Source organism: Anoplopoma fimbria, chromosome 1, assembly GCF_027596085.1.
Source record: "Anoplopoma fimbria isolate UVic2021 breed Golden Eagle Sablefish chromosome 1, Afim_UVic_2022, whole genome shotgun sequence".
Classification (NCBI taxonomy): domain Eukaryota; kingdom Metazoa; phylum Chordata; class Actinopteri; order Perciformes; family Anoplopomatidae; genus Anoplopoma; species Anoplopoma fimbria.
The window spans coordinates 17922381-17942096 of record NC_072449.1 but is presented as its reverse complement, the minus strand read 5'-3'; the positions used below and the strand labels follow the sequence as shown (position 1 = coordinate 17942096).

Genomic DNA, 19716 nt, shown 5'->3' with positions numbered 1-19716 from the left:
AACCTCTCTGTGTTATAGAAAGTGAATATATGGAACCCTGAATAATAATTAGAAAGTTTATACTCTCAGTAAATATCTGTTGATATGATTCTTTATAGTTATGTAAGAGGAATATCAGCTATTAGACAAGACACTACTTCCATTCTACCACTCTATGTTAATACTGACAAACAATGTAGTCTACCAGTACTAAATCATATCATCTGTTTTTTTTCTTCATTTGTTATACATTTTATTTTTCTGGTAGCTGCATAAGCATTTCCATTTGTGCTTGACAAAATAAATGTTTGTTGTTTTCATAATAATGATTCATAAAATGAAATATATATTTAATCAATATAGTGATAATGACATGTATGACATTTTAATTATAATACCCCTAACCTATGATAAAATGAAACATTATATAAAATAAACTGAAGTAAATAAATATACACAAATATTAAAACATATAGAAAACTGTATTTTAAAATGTTTTTATAATACAATAAACTGGAATTATAAAATGGACAAGGAAAAAAACGCACACACTTAAGTCTGATACACGTGCATATTAATATGTATATAGGGAGTAAATGTAGATGTACACAGTTAACATAGATTTGCTGACTACTGCTATTATATTGCTGCTATTATATAACAATATATCACACTAATGTCTCTCTACCTTGCAACTTTTGTCTCCATATGCTCTTGTATAGTTTTTTATATTTTGTATTCTATTGCTATTTTCGCTTTTCTCATACCTATTATTATTTATTTATTGTACTTTCTATATTGATTTGTACTATTGCTGCCTTTGAGTTGCTGCAACAACCGAATTTCCCAGCTGTTAATCAATAATTGTATTTGATTTGTGAGACTGCGCTGGCTGTGTGAGGTCAGTTGACGTCTTCATCTGCTTGTCCTAGGATTTTTCTCGAATGCGTGCTGACCGTCAGCAGAGGGCAGCAACAGACTGCATCTCCCTTTACTGTGTGTGTGTGTGTGTGTGTGTGTGTGTGTGTGTGTGTGTGTGTGTATATATATATATATATATATATATAAACATATATATATATATATATATATATAATATATATATATATATATATATATAAACATAAGTGGTTGAATTCATAACTGTTATAATATTTGAATAGATACTTAAAGGCCTAAAATATGAATTACAATGTCCGATGCACAACATACATACTACACATGCTGTAATTAATGGATTATCTCCTTGTCCGACCTTTTAATTCTCTATACACCTAGATCAGGTGTATAGAGATCAGGTGAAAAATGATTAGATATCTTAGATATCTTTTTACTTTGACTAGATTGAAATCGCCAATATATTCCTTAGAGATATAAATCTCAGTTTCATAGTCATTCTGGGGCCAGAGCTGCATTTTGACATTGTAAAGTAACTCTTTGAACGGTAACTCTGAAATGAAGACATTTTTCATATTATTCTGTTTTTCATTGATCAAATTCTCTTGTGAGACAAAGTAGGACCAGGCTAGAAAGACTGTTAAAACAACTACTTATCCAGAAGTATGACATATTGAGTAAATAAGTATTGCTCTGAGCTGTAGTTTTCTAACTTAAGATATTTAAATGTTTCTTGTTACTGCTCAAACACTTATCTTGTCCTGATGTGTTGGCAGATGCCCGATTCTCCCCAAATTCAGATTAACATTCTGAACAGGAACACTCAAAAACACAAAACCTACCTGATAATTTGATGTTTTATGAAATAATTCCAGATGTGGTCATTCACACAGTTTAGGTACAACCCAGTTTGTACTGAGCAGCTTTAATATTGAAGATTGAGTCACAAAACATACACATATAATGAATCTGTGTATACACTGCTATACACAGATTCATACCGCACCAAGTCATCATTCAGAGAACAAAAACAGAATTGTAAAAAATAACAGCTATCTCAGTGTACACAAATACATACAGTGTTTCTTGTACAATGAACATTTTCACATATTTAACTTTTGAACAAAGCTGAAAGTCAAAAAAACTAACTTCTCATATCAAACTTGGTGGGCAGTCACAAATCAGCATGATTACAAATGCATTGTTTGATCGCTTATTTTCTGGTACTTATCTCTCACTCTTTGATCTGTGACATTAAATATTCTGAACAAATACTTTTCGTTGATCTACATATACCATATAAAGTCTCACACATGAAGACGTACACAATATTACAAAATAAGGCACACTATTTACAGTCTCAAGCAAACCCTCTCATGTAATTCTGTGAAAAATTAGTGTTGTAACATTTTATATTTTAGGAAGGCTCAGCCTCTCAGTGAAATGTGTACGATTAAGTGCCAATTTGGCAAGTCTTTGTCCCCAGTTGCTCTGTTGTTCATCGCTGAATTAAGTCTCTTTATGGCTTCTTTTCATCACACATGATGTACTGGAAGCTGCACTTGTGACCCATCCTCCTGACACATCCTCTCCTCAGTACTCAGGTGGTGGATTTAGCACTCACTGTCCATTGTTTGCCCCTTTTCCACGTCTTAACCAGTCCCTCCAGGGGGATTGAGTTTTGCCCTGATTAGCGTCTGAACTCCAGGTGGAGGAAGAGGTGGAGGAGGAGGAGGAGGTCTGGCGTGTCCAGGTGGAGGCCGTCCTGCTGGGCCTGCGGAAGAAGGACATGCTGTTGGAGGTGGACTTCGTCTGAGGATACTCCATCTGCTGCTGGGACCTGAGCTGCTGGTTGATGATGATCTGGATGTCGTCCTGAGGAAAGGTGGGGAGGAAGAGGAAATCAGCGGGAAGTCTGAGGAGCAGTGACTCAAAACTGTCGACAATGCCGTTATATCATTTAAGCTAACTATATGCAGTAAAGTTATACGACTGTATTTATTCACAGCTAAAAAAAGTCTCCCACAAATTAACCGCTGTCTGAGTACCATTTGCTGAAAATCGTGACTGATGTGAGGAAAGGACTGAGTCTGTTTTAAAATTGAATCTAAAAATTTCAGGAATGGTCACAAAGATTTGTTAATGATGCACAGATTCAACTCGCAGCCATTTTAACTTAATCACAAGACTGAATTGTAAAACAAAATATATTACAGCACAATAGAGTCCTAAGAGTGTTCTGATGCCTTCATCACCGGTTTCCTCTGAACTATTCTGCTCAGTAAATCTGCTTTGTACGGGGCTCGTAAATATTCCTTTGCATTTCGGCATATCTAACAGTTTTTAAATGAGAAATAGAAGCTGATCGGTTCATATCTGCTCCCACAAGATATTTGTAGTCTGTTTATGACTTATTTATCTTTATATTTTGTATTATAAATTGAAAGGAAAGGAATATGTTGACAGATTATTTTTCATGATAATTGAGGATAATTACATACTTCTGTTTTCAGCTAACATCAAAATATTATTTGCATTATCTTTAACAAAACGCTAGAGATCTAGACCTCCAGCAGATGGCTCTGCTCTGCCTAGTGCATCAGCAGCAGAAGGACTGACAGAAACACCTGGTGTTCATATTCTTCCAAACTGACAGAGCTGAGAGAGATATCGCTGCGTCTGTCCGTGACCTCCCTCCTGTCTTTTTAAATGATCACTTAACCTTTAGTTTGAAGCAGATCTTAACAATCTTAATTATTCATATTCATGGTTTTCATACAGCAGGAGATGTGTTTAAAGATTCCAAGGGAGTTTGGGACAAAGATACAGCATTAGAGATGGTTTGAGGTGCTTTAGGATGCAGTAGACTGAGTGGGATGGACAAAACGCTCCACAGAGAGAAAAGGGGATCTCACCTGCCAGGCCTCCAGTTCCTGTGACAGCTCCAGTTTACGATTGATGGCTTCCAATAACTGGTTGTTGAGAGACATCATGTCGTTTTTACTTCTCACCAACTCGGCCTCCATCAGGTTTTTCCTACCAAGAAATGATGAAACCTTTTTCAATAACATCACAGTCATATACAAGAATCAATTTAAACTCATAACTATGGCTGCAAGAGAAGCTTTCTATAAGAAAACTATGAATTATGTCTCTCTTTGTTTTGCAAACAGAGCTCAAAGTGGGCACTTCTCACAAGCAATTTCCAGAAGAATTAAATGTGTAAATAATAAAACTTAAAATTATTGAAATATAGCAAGTTTAGTCTTAAAGCCTTTAGGGTTTTATCTTTAATAAAAATAATGGTCCAAAGTGATATTCCTTAGTTTTAAGAAATTATTTTTGAGGGAGGACCCCTGAACCCAATAGCTCCTATTATCTTTTATTCACTGTAGAATGTAATAGTGATACCGACCGATACACATGCCATCGTGTGAATAGGGGGAGTACTGGCTCTTTTTTCCTACTTCCAGCACTGTTTGCAACAAATGTAATCACCCAAAATTGATTTTGTATCAAATATAACAGCTCTTCTTGTATAAGATAAGATAAGATAAGATAAGATAATCCTTTATTAGTCCCGCAGCGGGGAAATTTACAGGCTTACAAAAAAATAAATAAACAAACAACTGCTGTCATGGGAGAATATTGAGGGGGGAAAAAAACAAGCTTCTCACTTGGCTATGGCTTCATCTCGGTCTCTGATGGACTGTTGGACCACTTCAGCCTGTTCCTGCACATCTTGCAGCTTCTGTTTAAGTTCAGTGTTTTCCTGATGCAGCTGGACGTTCTAGAGGAGGAAGACATGTTTAGACCACTGTGTAACACTTAATGGATACATCATCTCTTTATACGTTTTCCTCTGGAATCAAAAAGGTTCACTTCTCCTAATGTAGTAAAAAACATGTTTTTAGAGGGAGCATTTAATAGTGTTGTTAGGGCTTGGAGTTTTTTGGACAAGAAATGTTTTCAAAAGTGAGCCAAGTTTTAATTTATAACAACAACAAAGAGTGATAAAATAAAAATTAAAGACACTTTGATGTAACTTGAGAACTAATATGGGCATTGTACCTGACACCACACTTGATTTAGGGCAAATAGTGATAAACCTCTTTAAGTCACACACTATATTAGGTAACCTTTGCCAGTTAAAAGGAAGAAAGAATCATACTTGAAAATATAACTCCAGTTAAAATCCTCTGAAAGGTCACTGAATCTGTCTACGACACTAAGATATATTACAGTGGCAGCAGCAAGGTCTGTAATGATGCAAACCAAATCCTAAAATAATGGGCCGTTCTGTGTGCTGCTCGTCCCTGACAGACATGTTCGTTCATCACTGGGTTACCTGATCTCTCAGCTCCTGTGCTGCGCTCGGATTCCCACACTGATCGCCCGTCCTGTCGACAAAAGCTTGATTCAGCTCCTGGGGGACGGAGACATTAACAAAGAGATCAGGTGTCTGCCGTGCATTTCACAGATATTTACACCAAAAAGGAGCTTCTGTTGTGTTGGCCTATTTGCAAGGTGCTCCGATGGAGGAATGGGGTGGGCAGGAATATATAGTTACAATGGTAAATGCCTGTTATCTGAACATCATGAGACACAACTGGACAATTGTATACATATGCTTGCTTGTGGCAAATAGAGGCCCAGCAAAGCATCAATTGACCTATCAATTCCCACAATTCATTGGCATCAATTGGACACACACCTAATGTCTAAATGATTTGACCTCTGATAACAAGGTGGGGAAGTTATTCCTACGTTTTAGAGGTGAAATGGTCCTCACAACAACAGCAAAAAAAAGATTTGCATGAGCTTATATATTTAGCAGACTTATTCCTCAACCTAAGATCACACAAATGTCACACAGACTTTATAGCTGGGAGTCTTGAACATGTACTCTACATATGTGTTGATTATTCAAAAACACAGAAGACATAAAAGCCACAGTGTATTAATCCTGTCCTACTTTGTTTTCAAAGAACAAGGTCAGCCTTTTGTTTTCTGTGTTTCCTCTCCTGCTCCACTTAGTCATTCTGTGGCTCACCTGAGGGCTGGATGTCCATGCTAGGGTTTGGGCCACTCCCTTCAGCCGATGCAGCATTGCCTGTAGGTCTTCCTGTTGATCAACGACCTCTGACCTCCCCGAGCTGTTCAGTTTCTGAGTCAGTGGGAGCAGTAACTGAAGGATGGACCCCATTTCTTGTGTAATCTGAGAGGAACAGGAGAGGAGGCATGTTGATTTGTTTTAATTATGAGTTTAGAGCATCAACTTAATAAACTGTCTGTTTTACGGCCATAACTAGGTGGTTTAAAGAGTTGAGTTACTCTCACTTGTCATGAGAGACTGCTACTGTGTATCTGGAAAATATTAAAAGAGCTTACATGTTTTAATAAAAAATATATATATATATATTACAGACAACAAACTGGGTCAAAAACATGGTAGGCCTATTTCTTTCCCCCTTTTCCTTTCAGCGTGGCGCTTGTTGACACAAGTGGCGTCTTGAGTGACATCAATTATTTACACACTGGGAGGCGCAAGCATTACCTCATCACTTTATTTAACTTCCTTGTGTCACAAATGATCACATGACGATACTGATCTCATGATTACTCAACAAAGATATCTTGAGACGGAGTTTCATTCAGTAAAAGCAATAATCATTTGATTGTCTATGATGCGTTCCAATACTCAGTGTAAACAGGCACTGAAACTCTACAACATTGTGGAAACCTGGTGAATGACTCATGAGTGCAGTTATACATATACATTATACTCAGAGAGTGAGCATTAGAAGACCTGGCTTCACTGTCAATCCATTTTTCCTGTTTTCTACCCAGACTTAGCAACAAGCAACAAGTCTTATCTAATGTTCCTTTCTGGCATTGTAAGGACCTCCACACCTCCTCCTGTCTGTCCTCATGTCAAGTCACACAGAGAACTTGTTCAGCATGTCCTTCTCTCTGCAACAACATGTATACAGGTTTCCCAAAATTTTACTTTAAGATAATGTATTTTTCTGCTGACACTTCTCTTTTATCTCACTGTGCAAGTCTTTCAGGAAAGACATGTTTAATATTATGGTTTCCAATCATCACAGGAAAACCCATTTCCCACAAAACATGTGACTCACTGTCAGCAGCAGTAGAACGAGCCCACAACCAACACTTCCAGACCACAGAATGGAAAGTAGAAACTAGCTGAACTAGTAGGTAAACTATTCCTGTGATGTAAATCACAGGACTGTGATTTACATTCCTGTGTTTGATTTACAGCCTCTCTGCCTCATAGTCAAGGCTGGTTGTGTTATTCAGATAAACTGAGTATTTCCTACTTCTGGGCAAAAACTCACTTTTGTTTTGAACCATTACTCTGCAGAATTTGTGGTAACTGTGTTATAGGAACAATTTGAAACTACACTCTCATTTACTGCTAAGAGTGTTTGATATGCATACAAGTATACAGCATCTAATATATTGTTTTATATCATGATAGTGATATATATGTAGTACATTTCCTGGGAAATCAACTGATAAACAGTTAATAGTAGTATTTCCTAAGACCTTTAAACATACTTTTATGTGACAATGATTGTTGTTGAGCTCCCCTTCACTGTTTTTTATCTTAATCATAAAATATGTCTGATAAATGAGGATCATTTGGGGTTCAAAAGCTCAGTATTGCAATTCAAGCTTCCCAGCTACAACCATTTCTCTTTTCTTTCTCCCTTATCTCAGAGAAAGCAGTCCTATTAGTCACAACATGTACCACAACACAAAGGTTTTTAACAGTTTTAAAGTTTGTGAAGTATACAAATGTATTTTTAGCAGTTCTGTATATTACATCTTTGTAATTTAAGTTTTTATTAACTTCTTCAATACATGAAAACATAATCTCATACAGGCCCAGTTGCTACAGTAGCTCAATAGAAAACAAGTAACAAAACAGACTAGAAAATAAATCTAAATAAATCTTGGAGCACAAAACATGCAACAAGTCAGGAAAAGAAAATATTGAATTTACTAGTTTGTATGTAGATTCAGTGTATATACATCTGGTATATATCTTGAGGAAATAGTCTATTTGGTGGGAACTACTTTTAGTGGAATAAAAATACACATTTGGTGCTGTTGTGTGTATTTCTAGTACAAGGACCATTTACAAGATTGGCTCAAACTAAACTGAAGTGACCACGTTCACGTCATGAAGGAACACGTTGCCCAGTGCAACAGTGTGGCTCGTTGTTGTGTTTTTAATAGTATTGAACAATGGAGCTCTATGGGACAGAAGAAGCAGTCATCAGACTTTGACTACAGAGGCAACTCTGTTAGCAGGAACAACTGTTTGTCCTTTCATGGGATTTGTTTACTATAAAAAAATATATATGGAATACCTCATGTAGAGCATCTACCTATTTTTTCTCTTCCCTGACAGCCAAATCTTTCTACTGTTCTGGCTTGAAGGTTTTAAACACAGTAGTCTGACAGTGCTGAAGAGGAATCTGCTTTAGTACCTCTTCTTTGCTGACTCCCAGCCCTGCCGTCTCCAGGCTGCTCTCCAGCTCGGACAGCAGGGAGGCGTCTCCGTGGCTCCTGCCTTCCTGCAGGGACACCTCCTCCTGAAGCTCCTCCACCTGGGCCTGCAGTTGCTGTGAGCGACCACGCGCCGCCTCCACCTCCTGCAACGCCCCAGCTAGCTGAAAACACAAGGAGGCGTGTGAACACACACATGAACATTGAGACAAAACCTGCAGGCACAAGCATTAATCTGAAGTAAGCAACAAGTACAACATATGATATTGATGAAGATAAGACATTATTAATCTTCCCATTAAATTGATGGATATGAAAACACAAACATACTTTTACCCAAAGACATAGCGCAGCCCACTGCTCCTCCGGGATGGGTTAAATGCAGAGAAATAATTTCCCCATTGTGGGACTAATAAAGGATTGATTATTATTATTATTATTATATGTGCTTTTTTAAAAAGCCGTCACAAGACTTATTTTCACAAACAGAGAAATCCTGACGTGCCAGATTCCAGCCTGCAGCCATGAAACTAAATGGACATGAGAGGAATCCAGACTTGCGAGTGACAGTTACAATGACGGGGATGAGGAGATTGTTTAGTAATGCTCTCCACAATCCCACCGAAACCCAGGGCCGCTGGGCCGGGAGCAGAAAATCCCTTTGTTATTGAAGGCCCTTTCATTTATACACCAACCGCACTGAGCTATTTGTGTTGCCTCGTCTGTGTGTGTTTGCCTGCCTGTCTGTGTACCTGTTGGCTGTGCTGCTGGTTGAGTTGGTCCTGCAGACTTTTGCGGGTGTGCAAAGAGGCCAAACTCGCCCTCAGCTCAGTGTTTTCTTGACACACGCTCTCCAAACGCTCCTCCAGCACCTGCTCCTTCTGGGTGAGACGCAGCACCTGACAACACACACAAACACACATCTTAACTATGATTTAAAAAAATGTTATTTCTTCTCGGAAAACTAACTCCCACTATCTCCCACTAGGCCCACGCATCACCGTATCAACCAATGTTGATTTATGTGTTTGGAGAGGTACCAAGAATATTTGGAAGTTTTTTCACTTGACTTTACTTTCCCTGAAAAAAACGAAAGATTGTTGGAAGTGTAAAAAAATAAGCAGGTACTTTCCGTTATTTAATGTGGGAATGTTCCTTTGTATCTCTTTTCTGGAAATGAGTTACTCTTCAACTAAGAGTGATGAAGAGTGGTTGCATAAGGCATTACCAGAATCACCCTGACTGTTAAGAGACAGCTGGCCTCTTTAACCACAAGATATATCCAAACAAGGATTTGGACTTACATTGGCAGATGAAGGATGGTTCTCAGACAAAGCTTGAGTTTGCTGAATGAGTCAAATTAATGATGATATTGCCTCTTTTGAATCTATAATCGAAAGGACTAATAATTATCTGCGAAATTTCTATGAAGTTTGGTCTCATTTTTAAATAAATATACAGTAAGAAACATAGCCTCATTCTTATTGTATTAGGTTGTACTTTTCTTTGTACCCTTTTTCTGTTTATTTTATTTATATTATTTCTATTCTAACATTTGTTCCGTAACCTGTTCTTCATGTTCATGTTTTACTTTTGCCTTGTATTGCATTATGTTCTTCATGAATGGAATAACACACAAAAACTCAGGCGAAATGTTCTTCTCTAAGTAACACCAACTACATGAACACGCACCAGCTGGCAACACAATCAACACTATTGACAGGAAATATAATACGAAAACACACACAGACACGCTGGTGCTTTGTGTTCTGGTCATCCTGTTTGTGTGAGAACATGATGCTCTCAAGTCTAGAAACATTGTACTCGAACATCCTTTCTACATTTAGGATTATCTTTGGTCTAGTTGCAGCATAGAGGTACGTATGCAGTAAATGGCACGGTAAGTACCTGCTCCCTCATGGCACTGATCAGCTCCTCGTCCTGCGGCCTATTGTGGCTTCCTTTTAGTTGGAGCTCCTGTTTCAGAACCTGCAGCTCACCGGACATGGCTCTCTCCACCTCCATCGTCTACACGATCAAAAACACACCAGAGAGAAAACATAGACACATAAGATTCACAAATGGAGTAAAATAAAAACTGGATTTTGAATTTGCACGACAGACTTCTTTGTGCATTTTGTTTACTCAAAGTTCACTCAGCCAGTAAAACTTTGACCAAGAAAAGTGGAATCATACAGTTTTATCTGCTTGAAACTGCAAAACAAAGCTTGCCTGAGGGATGGAATTTAAGATCATTGAGGCCACAATCTTGAATCTTAAAATAGCCAAATATATAGCAGGAATAAATCCCGTAATCTGCACCCAGATGAGTAGAAGCACAATATGATACCTGACCGAAAGGTGGGGATTAGATGACTAAAATTGAACATGTGTTTTGTATGTTCTTTGCTGCGGGCCGTGCAGCACAAGAAGAATGATAGATGTTGTTTTTTTTAAACTGCCTTTGGAAGAACTTCTCATGGTTATAATATTCCCAGTTTGGGAACCCAGTGACCTTGAGTGGGGTCTTTAGATAAAATCTGAGGGGCCACCAGAGGATTAAAGGGGTAAGAAAGGCAAAAGTATGTTTCTTTTTTACAACCTTTTCTTTTCAACCTTTTGCTTGAAATAAAGATATTTTCAGCTCCTCAGGTCTATCAAATAGTTTTCTCTGATGGATTTTTAGCGGGCAAAATATTTTTTGTTTAACAGCCCTAACTCACGTTCACACAGTAAGACCATAACCTGCATTAAGGGGGTCACATGTACATATTGACTCTTGAAAAAGGTACCCTGTGTAGGTTTTGACCAGTTTGTTTCACACACAAATGCAAAGTGCAGGCAGCAACACGATGCACAATCCTGCCAATGGTTTTACACTGATCAACTGATTGACAGTTGTCATGGCAATGAATGAGGCAACATGCAAGCTAGCAAACATGCATACAATCCAAGTAGGATTTAAAGTAGGGAAATACATTCAACATGTTAGGTCTTGTTTCCTGTCTACCTCCTAGTTGTCTAACTGTCCAATAAAGGCGAGAAAGGCAAAAAAGAATATCTAAAATTCCACCTTCCACCTTCCTTCAGAGGTCACTAGCCAAAACGGCTGGAAACCACAAACAAAAAAGCAACACGACTCCTGTGATCACTCATCCATCAAAAGAACAGAAATGCTTAGCCAATCATTGACAAACCACGAGACATATGAAGTGTTATATAAGGACTTCCTAGTTTTGTCATCAGCTACTTTCTCAATACGTATCTCTCAAACACAAGACTTTGAAACATGAAAAGAATAAAACTTGGGGATCTTTGGATCGCTCTCCCAATCCCCCCAAGACTTTGAAACATGAAAAGAATAAAACTTGGGGACCGCCCCCCCCCCACCCTCCCGTCCTGGTCTGAGACCCTCAGTTCCCCTTACTCAGCAGTTTGGTGGGCCCCTGTCAGGTCCCATCACCGCCCAATAATACAAGATGAAAGGCCGGCCTCTGCAGCAGATGGAGCAGAGGGCATCTTGGTCGTGTCTGTGACATCATCACGCCACATTAGACAACAATGTGGCGGAGGGTAAACTTGGACATCACTGGGGTGAAGCAAAGGGGGACAGCTTGTGTGTACGTGTTTGTAAGAGTGTACAGAGGAAGTGAGGCAGATGTGAGTCTAAAATGAGTGTGTGTTTGTGTGACAAGGGTTAAGCTGGCACTAATGGACAAAAACAAAACATGGCATGCAGACACACTGAGGAGGAGGAGGAGGAGGAGGAGGAGGAGGGGGAGGCCTTAAAGATGAACGTTTGTGTCTGTGGGTCGTCATTACTGCTGCCTCGTCTCGTCAACAAGGGCCCCTTCTCCACAAAAGAGGCAGCGACCCACTGAGAATCACCAAAACAGGAGTGGAAGGAGGACGCTCCATTTGGTAGAGACACAAAGATGATATCCCCTCACGTGGCCCCCCCGAGCCTCAGGCCTCCACCGATCCAAACGCTGAGGCATCTAACAGCTGACCCCAGCTACAGCCCAGCCCCTCAGGGAGCACACAGAAAAGATGGCTTTCCCTTGGGATGATGGGATATGAGGGGCGACATCAAAAGGGGCAAATGAAAGATTTATATCTCTCCCCGATGTATATTGTCTCTCGCGTTTTGTCTTTGAGCTGCGTAATGCTAGTAAAGGGAGCAGAGGTCATGGGGCTCGCCTCGATTCAGGCATCTCCTTTTACAATAACGGAAATCTCACAGCTAGAGATTTGGCACAGTTGTCCAATAACACGCGGTGATTCATGGCCGGGGAAAGTGATCATGTGACATTGCGTGGAAAGTAGTAGGTGAAAAGGTAATGTGTTTTTCTTCTGTTAACCAGAGAGAGAGAAAAAACCACCAAATATTTAATTTAGAGCAATAACACCCTTGTTCTTAAAAAGGGGCCAAATATTTGTCCTGCAATTAATAATTATTTTCATGGTTGATTAATCTGCCACTTCTCTTTTCAATAAATCAATGAATCATTAGAAATTACATAAAAAAGTTACAACAATTAGTCAATTAATTGATAAAGAAAAATCTGATCAACAACTATTTTGATGTTGAAATGGGTTATATTATATTGATTAATCATTACAGTCTGGCAACAGCTTCTCAAATGTGAGGATTGTATGCTTTTGAGTGACAAATGAAAGTAAAGTAAATAACTTTGTTGGATGGAAAAAAACAGGATATTTGAAACCAGAAAAGAGGCATTTTACACTGTTTTCTTGACAAAATTATTAATTAAGAAAAACGTTGGCAGAAAAAACTAATTGCCTGTTTGGAAAAAATCCAAAACCCAAAAGATATCTAGTTTACTATCTTGTTTCACCCCAAAAAATCCTTACATTTGAGAAGCTGTTGCCAGACTGTAATGATTAATCAATTATCAAAATAGTAGTAATTCATTGACTTATCATTTCAGTTCTACAGAGGAATAGAAACACCCGTCTGTATAACGTGATACAATTCAACAGCACTACACACTACAGTCTCTGACCAGAACTGACCATAAAGTTGAATAAAGTATGAAAATTATAACCTTTAAAAATGAAGGATTTATTGGATGACTGTATCCGACTGCATCAATTTTAGCAAAGTGCACCTTATAAACGGGCAGCTGAGGAAGGTTAATATTTGTTTACTGGAGAACTGATAGTTCAGATTCAATATTGACTAAGGCTGGTGTTATCATAAATTATGATAAGACTTATGTTTATACTAAATTTAACTTAGCACAGGTCGAAACCAAGGTCCTGAACTTAACTCTAAGTATATGTTTTTGATTTATTTGGCCAAGAAACAGTGACTAGTATCAACATTTCCAGCTTATCATCCAATAATCATACTCCCTTTCCAGTCCGGCATTTCTTATCCAGTAGATATTTATTTAAACGAGGTTAGGCTGTGAAAATTTTCTTACACAAGAGTCAAACTAAACTTGCAAAATGTGCTAATCTAATTTTTCATTCCTTCAGGGTAAATAATGTCCTAACTTTCTGGCTCCTAAGAAGCTGATTTTATATATTTCCTCGTTAAACATTCACTAAGTGGAGTAATGAATTAACAAAGACACGCATCAAACACCAGATAAACTCATTAATGCTTCACTTCAGTGTTCTCACAGTGTGTGTCAGCTGCAGGAATGATAATGTACTCAGGAGGAAAAACACTCTCACCTCACTCAGCACTCACTGATACTTTAACATCTACTTTCCTCAGCTGCTGTCTAAACAGTCAGCACTGAACCATGTGACAAACTGGCACACGTCAACATTGTTTTTAAATGCAGCCGCTTCCTCAAATGCACCAGGATGAAGAGTCATAGCAAGCCTTTCCTCTCACATCGGAGCTTTGCTTTGCTGTTGCTGGTAAACATAATTAGTTCTTTCTCTCTCAGGTTTCTGTGGTGCGATACGCAGACTCCCTCCTCCAGATTCCTGTCATGCTCCGGTTGCACTCTCACAAATAGGATATAGTGTTTCAAGCTCTCTGAAACCCGCCTCAGCTCCATTATATGTACACTGACAATCAATGAGATACATAGTGTAAAGAGAAAGGATCTGAAGCGTATTTCTGGACAAATATTTACTGGTACCAACATTGTCTTCTGGTCCCAAATGTGAATATTTGCTGATTTTCTTAGTCTTTCAATCATAGCATATTTAATATTTAATATTTTGAGTTTTGTGCTGTTAGCCGGATAAATCAAGACATTTGTAGACATCATGTTGGTCATTTTTTCCCTATATTCTGCCATTGAATTGAGAAACTGATAAATAAATTCATTGAGAGATAATCAACAAATTAAGGACACACAGAGCAAAATCCCCTGTTCCAGTTGTAACTGTGGGAGCGCCGGAACAAACACACACACACACACACACACACACACACACACACACACACACACGCACACGCACACACAAACTCACAGAAATACAGACACAACTCACCACGGTAGAAACCACAGCACCCTTCACAACGTCTGGTAAAGACGCGTCAGACATGGAACTTCTTCTTCCTTCAACACATTCGCTCTCTCTTCTGACTCTTTACAACCAAAAACAGTCCAGAGTGAACCATGTCTGATGCCAAACATTTTCCCCACTTTCCTGTCCCAGAACAGCCCAAACAGAGATAGCACTTTTTTTTAATCTAAATTGATGTTTTCCTGAACTTCTAAGGAGTCGGTTTTCCACAGTAAGCGCTTCAGCCCGGCTGCAGAGGGGGTAAAGACATTCATAGTTCCTTATTCTGCGGACCTTGACTCATGGGAGGGCTGTACTCTGTTTGGATTCCATTTTAACTTGCGCTCAGGTTTGATGTTCATTTTGAAACAGCACAAGGAGCCGCTTTATTAAGTAATCTGCCGTGTGTAACGCAACACGTCATGACATACTCAAGGGTGTCCAGCTGCTTGATCTAATCAGCTCCTCCATGTTAACTGATAAGAGGCAGTAAAATACTGTGTCACCAGTTTGATTTTCCTCCCAGTGAGGGCTCAAGATCGAACACTGCAGATCATAAATGTTTGAACACTTGCAGTTGATAATGATTTGGATCAGCGGTATGTTGCCAGTTTTGTCCATTACGTCACCATGTACCTAAGCACTTTGTTAAAAGTTAACTTCATGTTACTGAATACACTGGATCTGGGCTAATAGATCATACTGTTCATGTAGGGCAGAAATGGATGATATTTTCATAACTGATTAATCTAATAAACGTTTTAATATTAAATGTCAGAAAATAGTGAAAAATGCCTTCAACAATTCACTAAAGCCCAAGGTGAAGTCTACAAATATCTTGTTTTGTTTAACCATTAAGGACTAAATGGTTTTACAATGATTTAAAAACAAAATAAAGTTGGGGAAAAAGCATGTTTGACATTTTTGCCCAACGAAATAAAGAAATTAACAAACGTGCATCTTCCAGATCTTTTCCTACTTTTCTTCATCCCTCTGTCCCGGATCTAAAATCCAATCATGGCATTAACTTTCACTCCCGTTCTTGTTTACATATCATTTCCATTCTGGATCACAATGGCAGGGATCATTTGCCTGTAGCCAACAGCTTTGTTTCATAGCTACTGAGTAGCTTCAAACTTCTGTCTCTGCTGCTCATAGGAAAACTCCCTCTTTATCAACACACTGTGTTAGTGAGCATTTTGTCATGGCCTTGTTGTGAGTCTGTGGGCAGCCTGAGAGTTTGGCCTTGCTCTAGAGCAGATTGCAGAGTCAGACTGATACCTGAGTGCTTTGCAAAGAACATTGAGTTTCAGTGCGAGGGTCGGGTGACAGCTCGTCTTATCTAGTTTGACTCAGAGGGCCGGCAGCTTTGGATCCACAGCTCAGGTGCTTTTTTTCACAGAGGCTCAGTCACCTGTCGGAGCCAGGGAGTTTCTTTGAACCCCAGGTCTATAGTTCTATTTTCTCTAGTTCAGACAGAATAACATTAAACACACACAGTATCTAAAACAACTCCTTCTATCCAGATGTGACACTCACAGTGTTGAGCTGCTCCCTGAGTCGCTGTGTGAGCTCGCTTTGCTCCAGCTGGGCTCGACTCTTGTCCCTCTCGGCCTCCCCGAGGGCCCGGGTGAGCCGCTCCACCTGGGCGCTCAGCTCCCTCACATCCCTCTCCAGGTCCAACACCTGGCTCTCCCACTGGGACTGGCAACCCTCCAGCTTCAGCCGCTGCTCATGCCTGCCCTGCTCCAGCTCCTGCACAGCGGTGGAAAAGATAAAACGTCAATCCATGATCACAGTTAATTCAACACGGGCTGTTTCATAGTAAGCAAGGGTTTGAAAGTCTCCTTATCAGCAACAGGATGTTATAATGACGTGTTGTTTTGAAATTGAATTTGAGTGACAAAACGGATCTATGACAGCTGGAATCTGAATGAACGACACCTGTTTTCATATATTCCATTAGGCCTGAACCTATAAGTCAACTGATCAATCAGTTGGTTGACTTGAAAGAAGTCTACAAGTTTGATAATTTGTTTAATATCTTGAGAAATAATTCTTTTTCTTTGTCGTATATGGTAAAAAATATTCTAGCAGCGTTAACACGTATCTTGAGCGTTAGGAAATTGGGAATTTATCACTATTTTCAAAATGATGAATTGGTTGGTTGACAAAACAGTAGATTATCATGTATGAAAATATTCATTAGTGGCAGCCTTATATTCCATACAATTATATATATTTATCAAACTAACTTTCTAGCAGATTTGATTCAAGGAAGATACGTCCTTGTCACGTCTGTATTGCACTTTGCAAAGTACTGATTGAAGTCGCAGTCACACATGATAAGATTAAACATCTGAATCATCATCATTCACCCTGAGAAAAGCAATGAGGCCATTATTTAGTCTATCGTACCAACTCGGGTATGTGATGCTGTGCAGCTTCACTACAAACAGACAACTTCATTACAACTGCTGTCTCTCACTTCATTGCTGTTAGATTTGTTGTCTGGAAGAAATTCATTAAATTTGGAGAATCATCTCTGAGGCTGACACCGTAACTGCAGTTTGCACCTTGTATTAAGTTAACTGTTGATGTTACATAAGGAGTTTGTGTCATACGAGTTTGATTCCTCAGCAGCAGGTTGACATTTTCTTTCACAAGCTGTTAAGAAAGCTTGCCTGACACACACAGTAGAGACATTTCTCGAGGCCAGAAATACTTTTGGGGTTAATATAACAAAACAAAAGAGAGAACAATGGGAGCACAGAGGCTTGGACCCGATCAAAGAAAAGTTAAGCAAAGCAACACTTTTACATGGTAATTGTCTGTTTACATGACAGCTACATTTAGAGTAGAGTCCCTATGGAGATCTAATACATTTACATTGATTTACAATGCATTTTGGAATATATTGAATTGTGTACAATCTGCTGTAGATCATACAGTACGGTTACTATTGTTTCTAACCCCACCAATGTGTATTTTCTCCATTATTCTATCAAATTCTGCTCTTTTATCAAAACTTAGTGTTTAAAGTTGTCACTTGGACATATAACAATAAAGACACATACACATGGATGTGTTTCACTTACACTTATATGAATAAAAACAATCTTGTGATCTATGGTGTGTATGAATTGTGAAACACGATTTTCTTATTATTATACTTGATTCATTTTATTCATAAAGTTGCTCTATAGTCTGGTACAAATTATAAGTTGGAAGAGCTGTTGACTTTACGTATCATTTCATTTTCACACTCTCACTTCAAAGATCAGCAGCAACCACTTTCAGTCAGATCTTTTTAGACCACATATTTCCCCCGGAGGCATTTGAACTGTATTATAAAAGCAGAGTATTCTCACCTCCAGCTTGTCTGCGTATTCCTCATGAAGTTTGTCGCTCTGCTCTTTCAGCTGACGGTTTTCCAGCAGCAATGCGTTTCCCAGCTGGGCTGCCAAAATAACCTCTTCCTCCTTTTGTTTTAAAGCAACCACAAGTTCACTGGGGTCTTGATAATCTGTCATTTCCTCCGCTCTGTAGTCGAAGTAGAAATCCTCCTCCAGCTCCATTTTCTTGGACTTGAAGCTCCATTCATCCAGTCGATCCATAGCCCAGAGTTAAATCAAACACACATAGAAGACACAGAAAACACGTTATAATCGTGTGTGAAGAAGTTTTCCGTCCATGACACCAGTCGGTGTGTTGCTGCTCTTTCGGTCTGGATGTGTGTGAAGCCGCAGGTTTGCGCTCCACAGTGACAGCAGGCTGCTCCGTCTGTCACCAACACATGACTGTTTTCTCTCCAGGGGGCGTGGCTTCACCTGAGCATGGAAACACCTGTGTGATGAGTGGTGGAGGAAAGTATTTTTATTCAGTTAAAGTAGCAGTACCACTGTGTAAAAATTACTCTGTTACAAATTCCTGTATTCAAAGTGTTACTTAGGAAAATGGAAGTATTAATAGAAGAACATATTCATATATACAGTACCAGTCAAAAGTTTGGACACACCTTCTCATTCAATGGTTTTTCTTTATTTTTATTTTTATTTTTTTCTACATTGTAGATTAATATTGAAGACATCCAAACTATGAAGGAACACATATGGAATTATGTGGTAAACAAACAAATGCTCAACAAAGATTCTTCAAAGTAGTTGAATGAGAAGGTGTGCCCAAACTTTTGACTGGTACTGTATATATGTAAACACAAAAACAAAGTGCACCAATATGATTGATATAAGTTACTTTCAGAGAGTGAGTGTAACTGTTTCATGCCAATATTGGATATTTATATTATGTTTGCATCAATGTTATTAAGTAGGACTTTGGTCTGTCAGAAAATATTTAGCAGGATAAACTTTCATGTGTTATTATTTTATCCATAAATTGTTTCAAAATTGATTTTTACAGAAAATCCATTTAGATTAACTATATATATATATATATATATATATATATATATATATATATATATATATATATATATATCAATATTGTATAATTCAATTTCACAACATCCACTCCTAAACAACCCTTAATCAACATACAAATCACCCCAATTAAACAATAAATACATTGAGTAAATATCATTTTTTAAATAAGTGATACATTTAAGACACTGCACTGTCTGCATGAACTTCACTGCACATATAACAAAAAATTGTATAGGATGCCCAGAATATATTAAACTCAGGCCTACATGATATTTTGAAGTATGGCAGTGAATATGACTTTGAGGGAATCACTGTTTCATTCATTCATCCACCTAACAAGCGCTCAACAAGTCCACCG

General features: G+C 38.5%; 1 protein-coding gene across 1 annotated transcript; it reads right to left on the bottom strand.

The window, feature by feature from the left end:
- Window positions 1–1787: 1787 nt before the first annotated feature.
- On the bottom strand, window positions 1788–18696 carry si:ch211-235m3.5 (BICD family-like cargo adapter 1). Its single transcript, XM_054601374.1, has 10 exons — window positions 18288–18696; window positions 16456–16671; window positions 10327–10446; window positions 9171–9317; window positions 8400–8582; window positions 5930–6094; window positions 5225–5302; window positions 4554–4666; window positions 3792–3912; window positions 1788–2751 (listed from the first exon to the last, which is right to left on the bottom strand). Exons 1-10 carry the CDS (start codon window positions 18531–18533, stop codon window positions 2497–2499), a joined length of 1644 nt encoding a protein of 547 aa, XP_054457349.1. The 5' UTR covers window positions 18534–18696; the 3' UTR covers window positions 1788–2496.
- Window positions 18697–19716: the final 1020 nt, after the last annotated feature.

Excerpts from the sequence above, each read along its gene's own strand:
- si:ch211-235m3.5 (XM_054601374.1), bottom strand. The coding sequence starts at position 18,533 with ATGGATCGACTGGATGAATGGAGCTTCAAGTCCAAGAAAATGGAGCTG. Across the intron at positions 6,095-8,399 it reads TGGGAGTCAGCAAAGAAGAG|ATTACACAAGAAATGGGGTC; the intron begins GTACTAAAGCAG and ends TGTTCCTCTCAG. Across the intron at positions 3,913-4,553 it reads CGAGATGAAGCCATAGCCAA|GAAAAACCTGATGGAGGCCG; the intron begins GTGAGAAGCTTG and ends ATTTCTTGGTAG.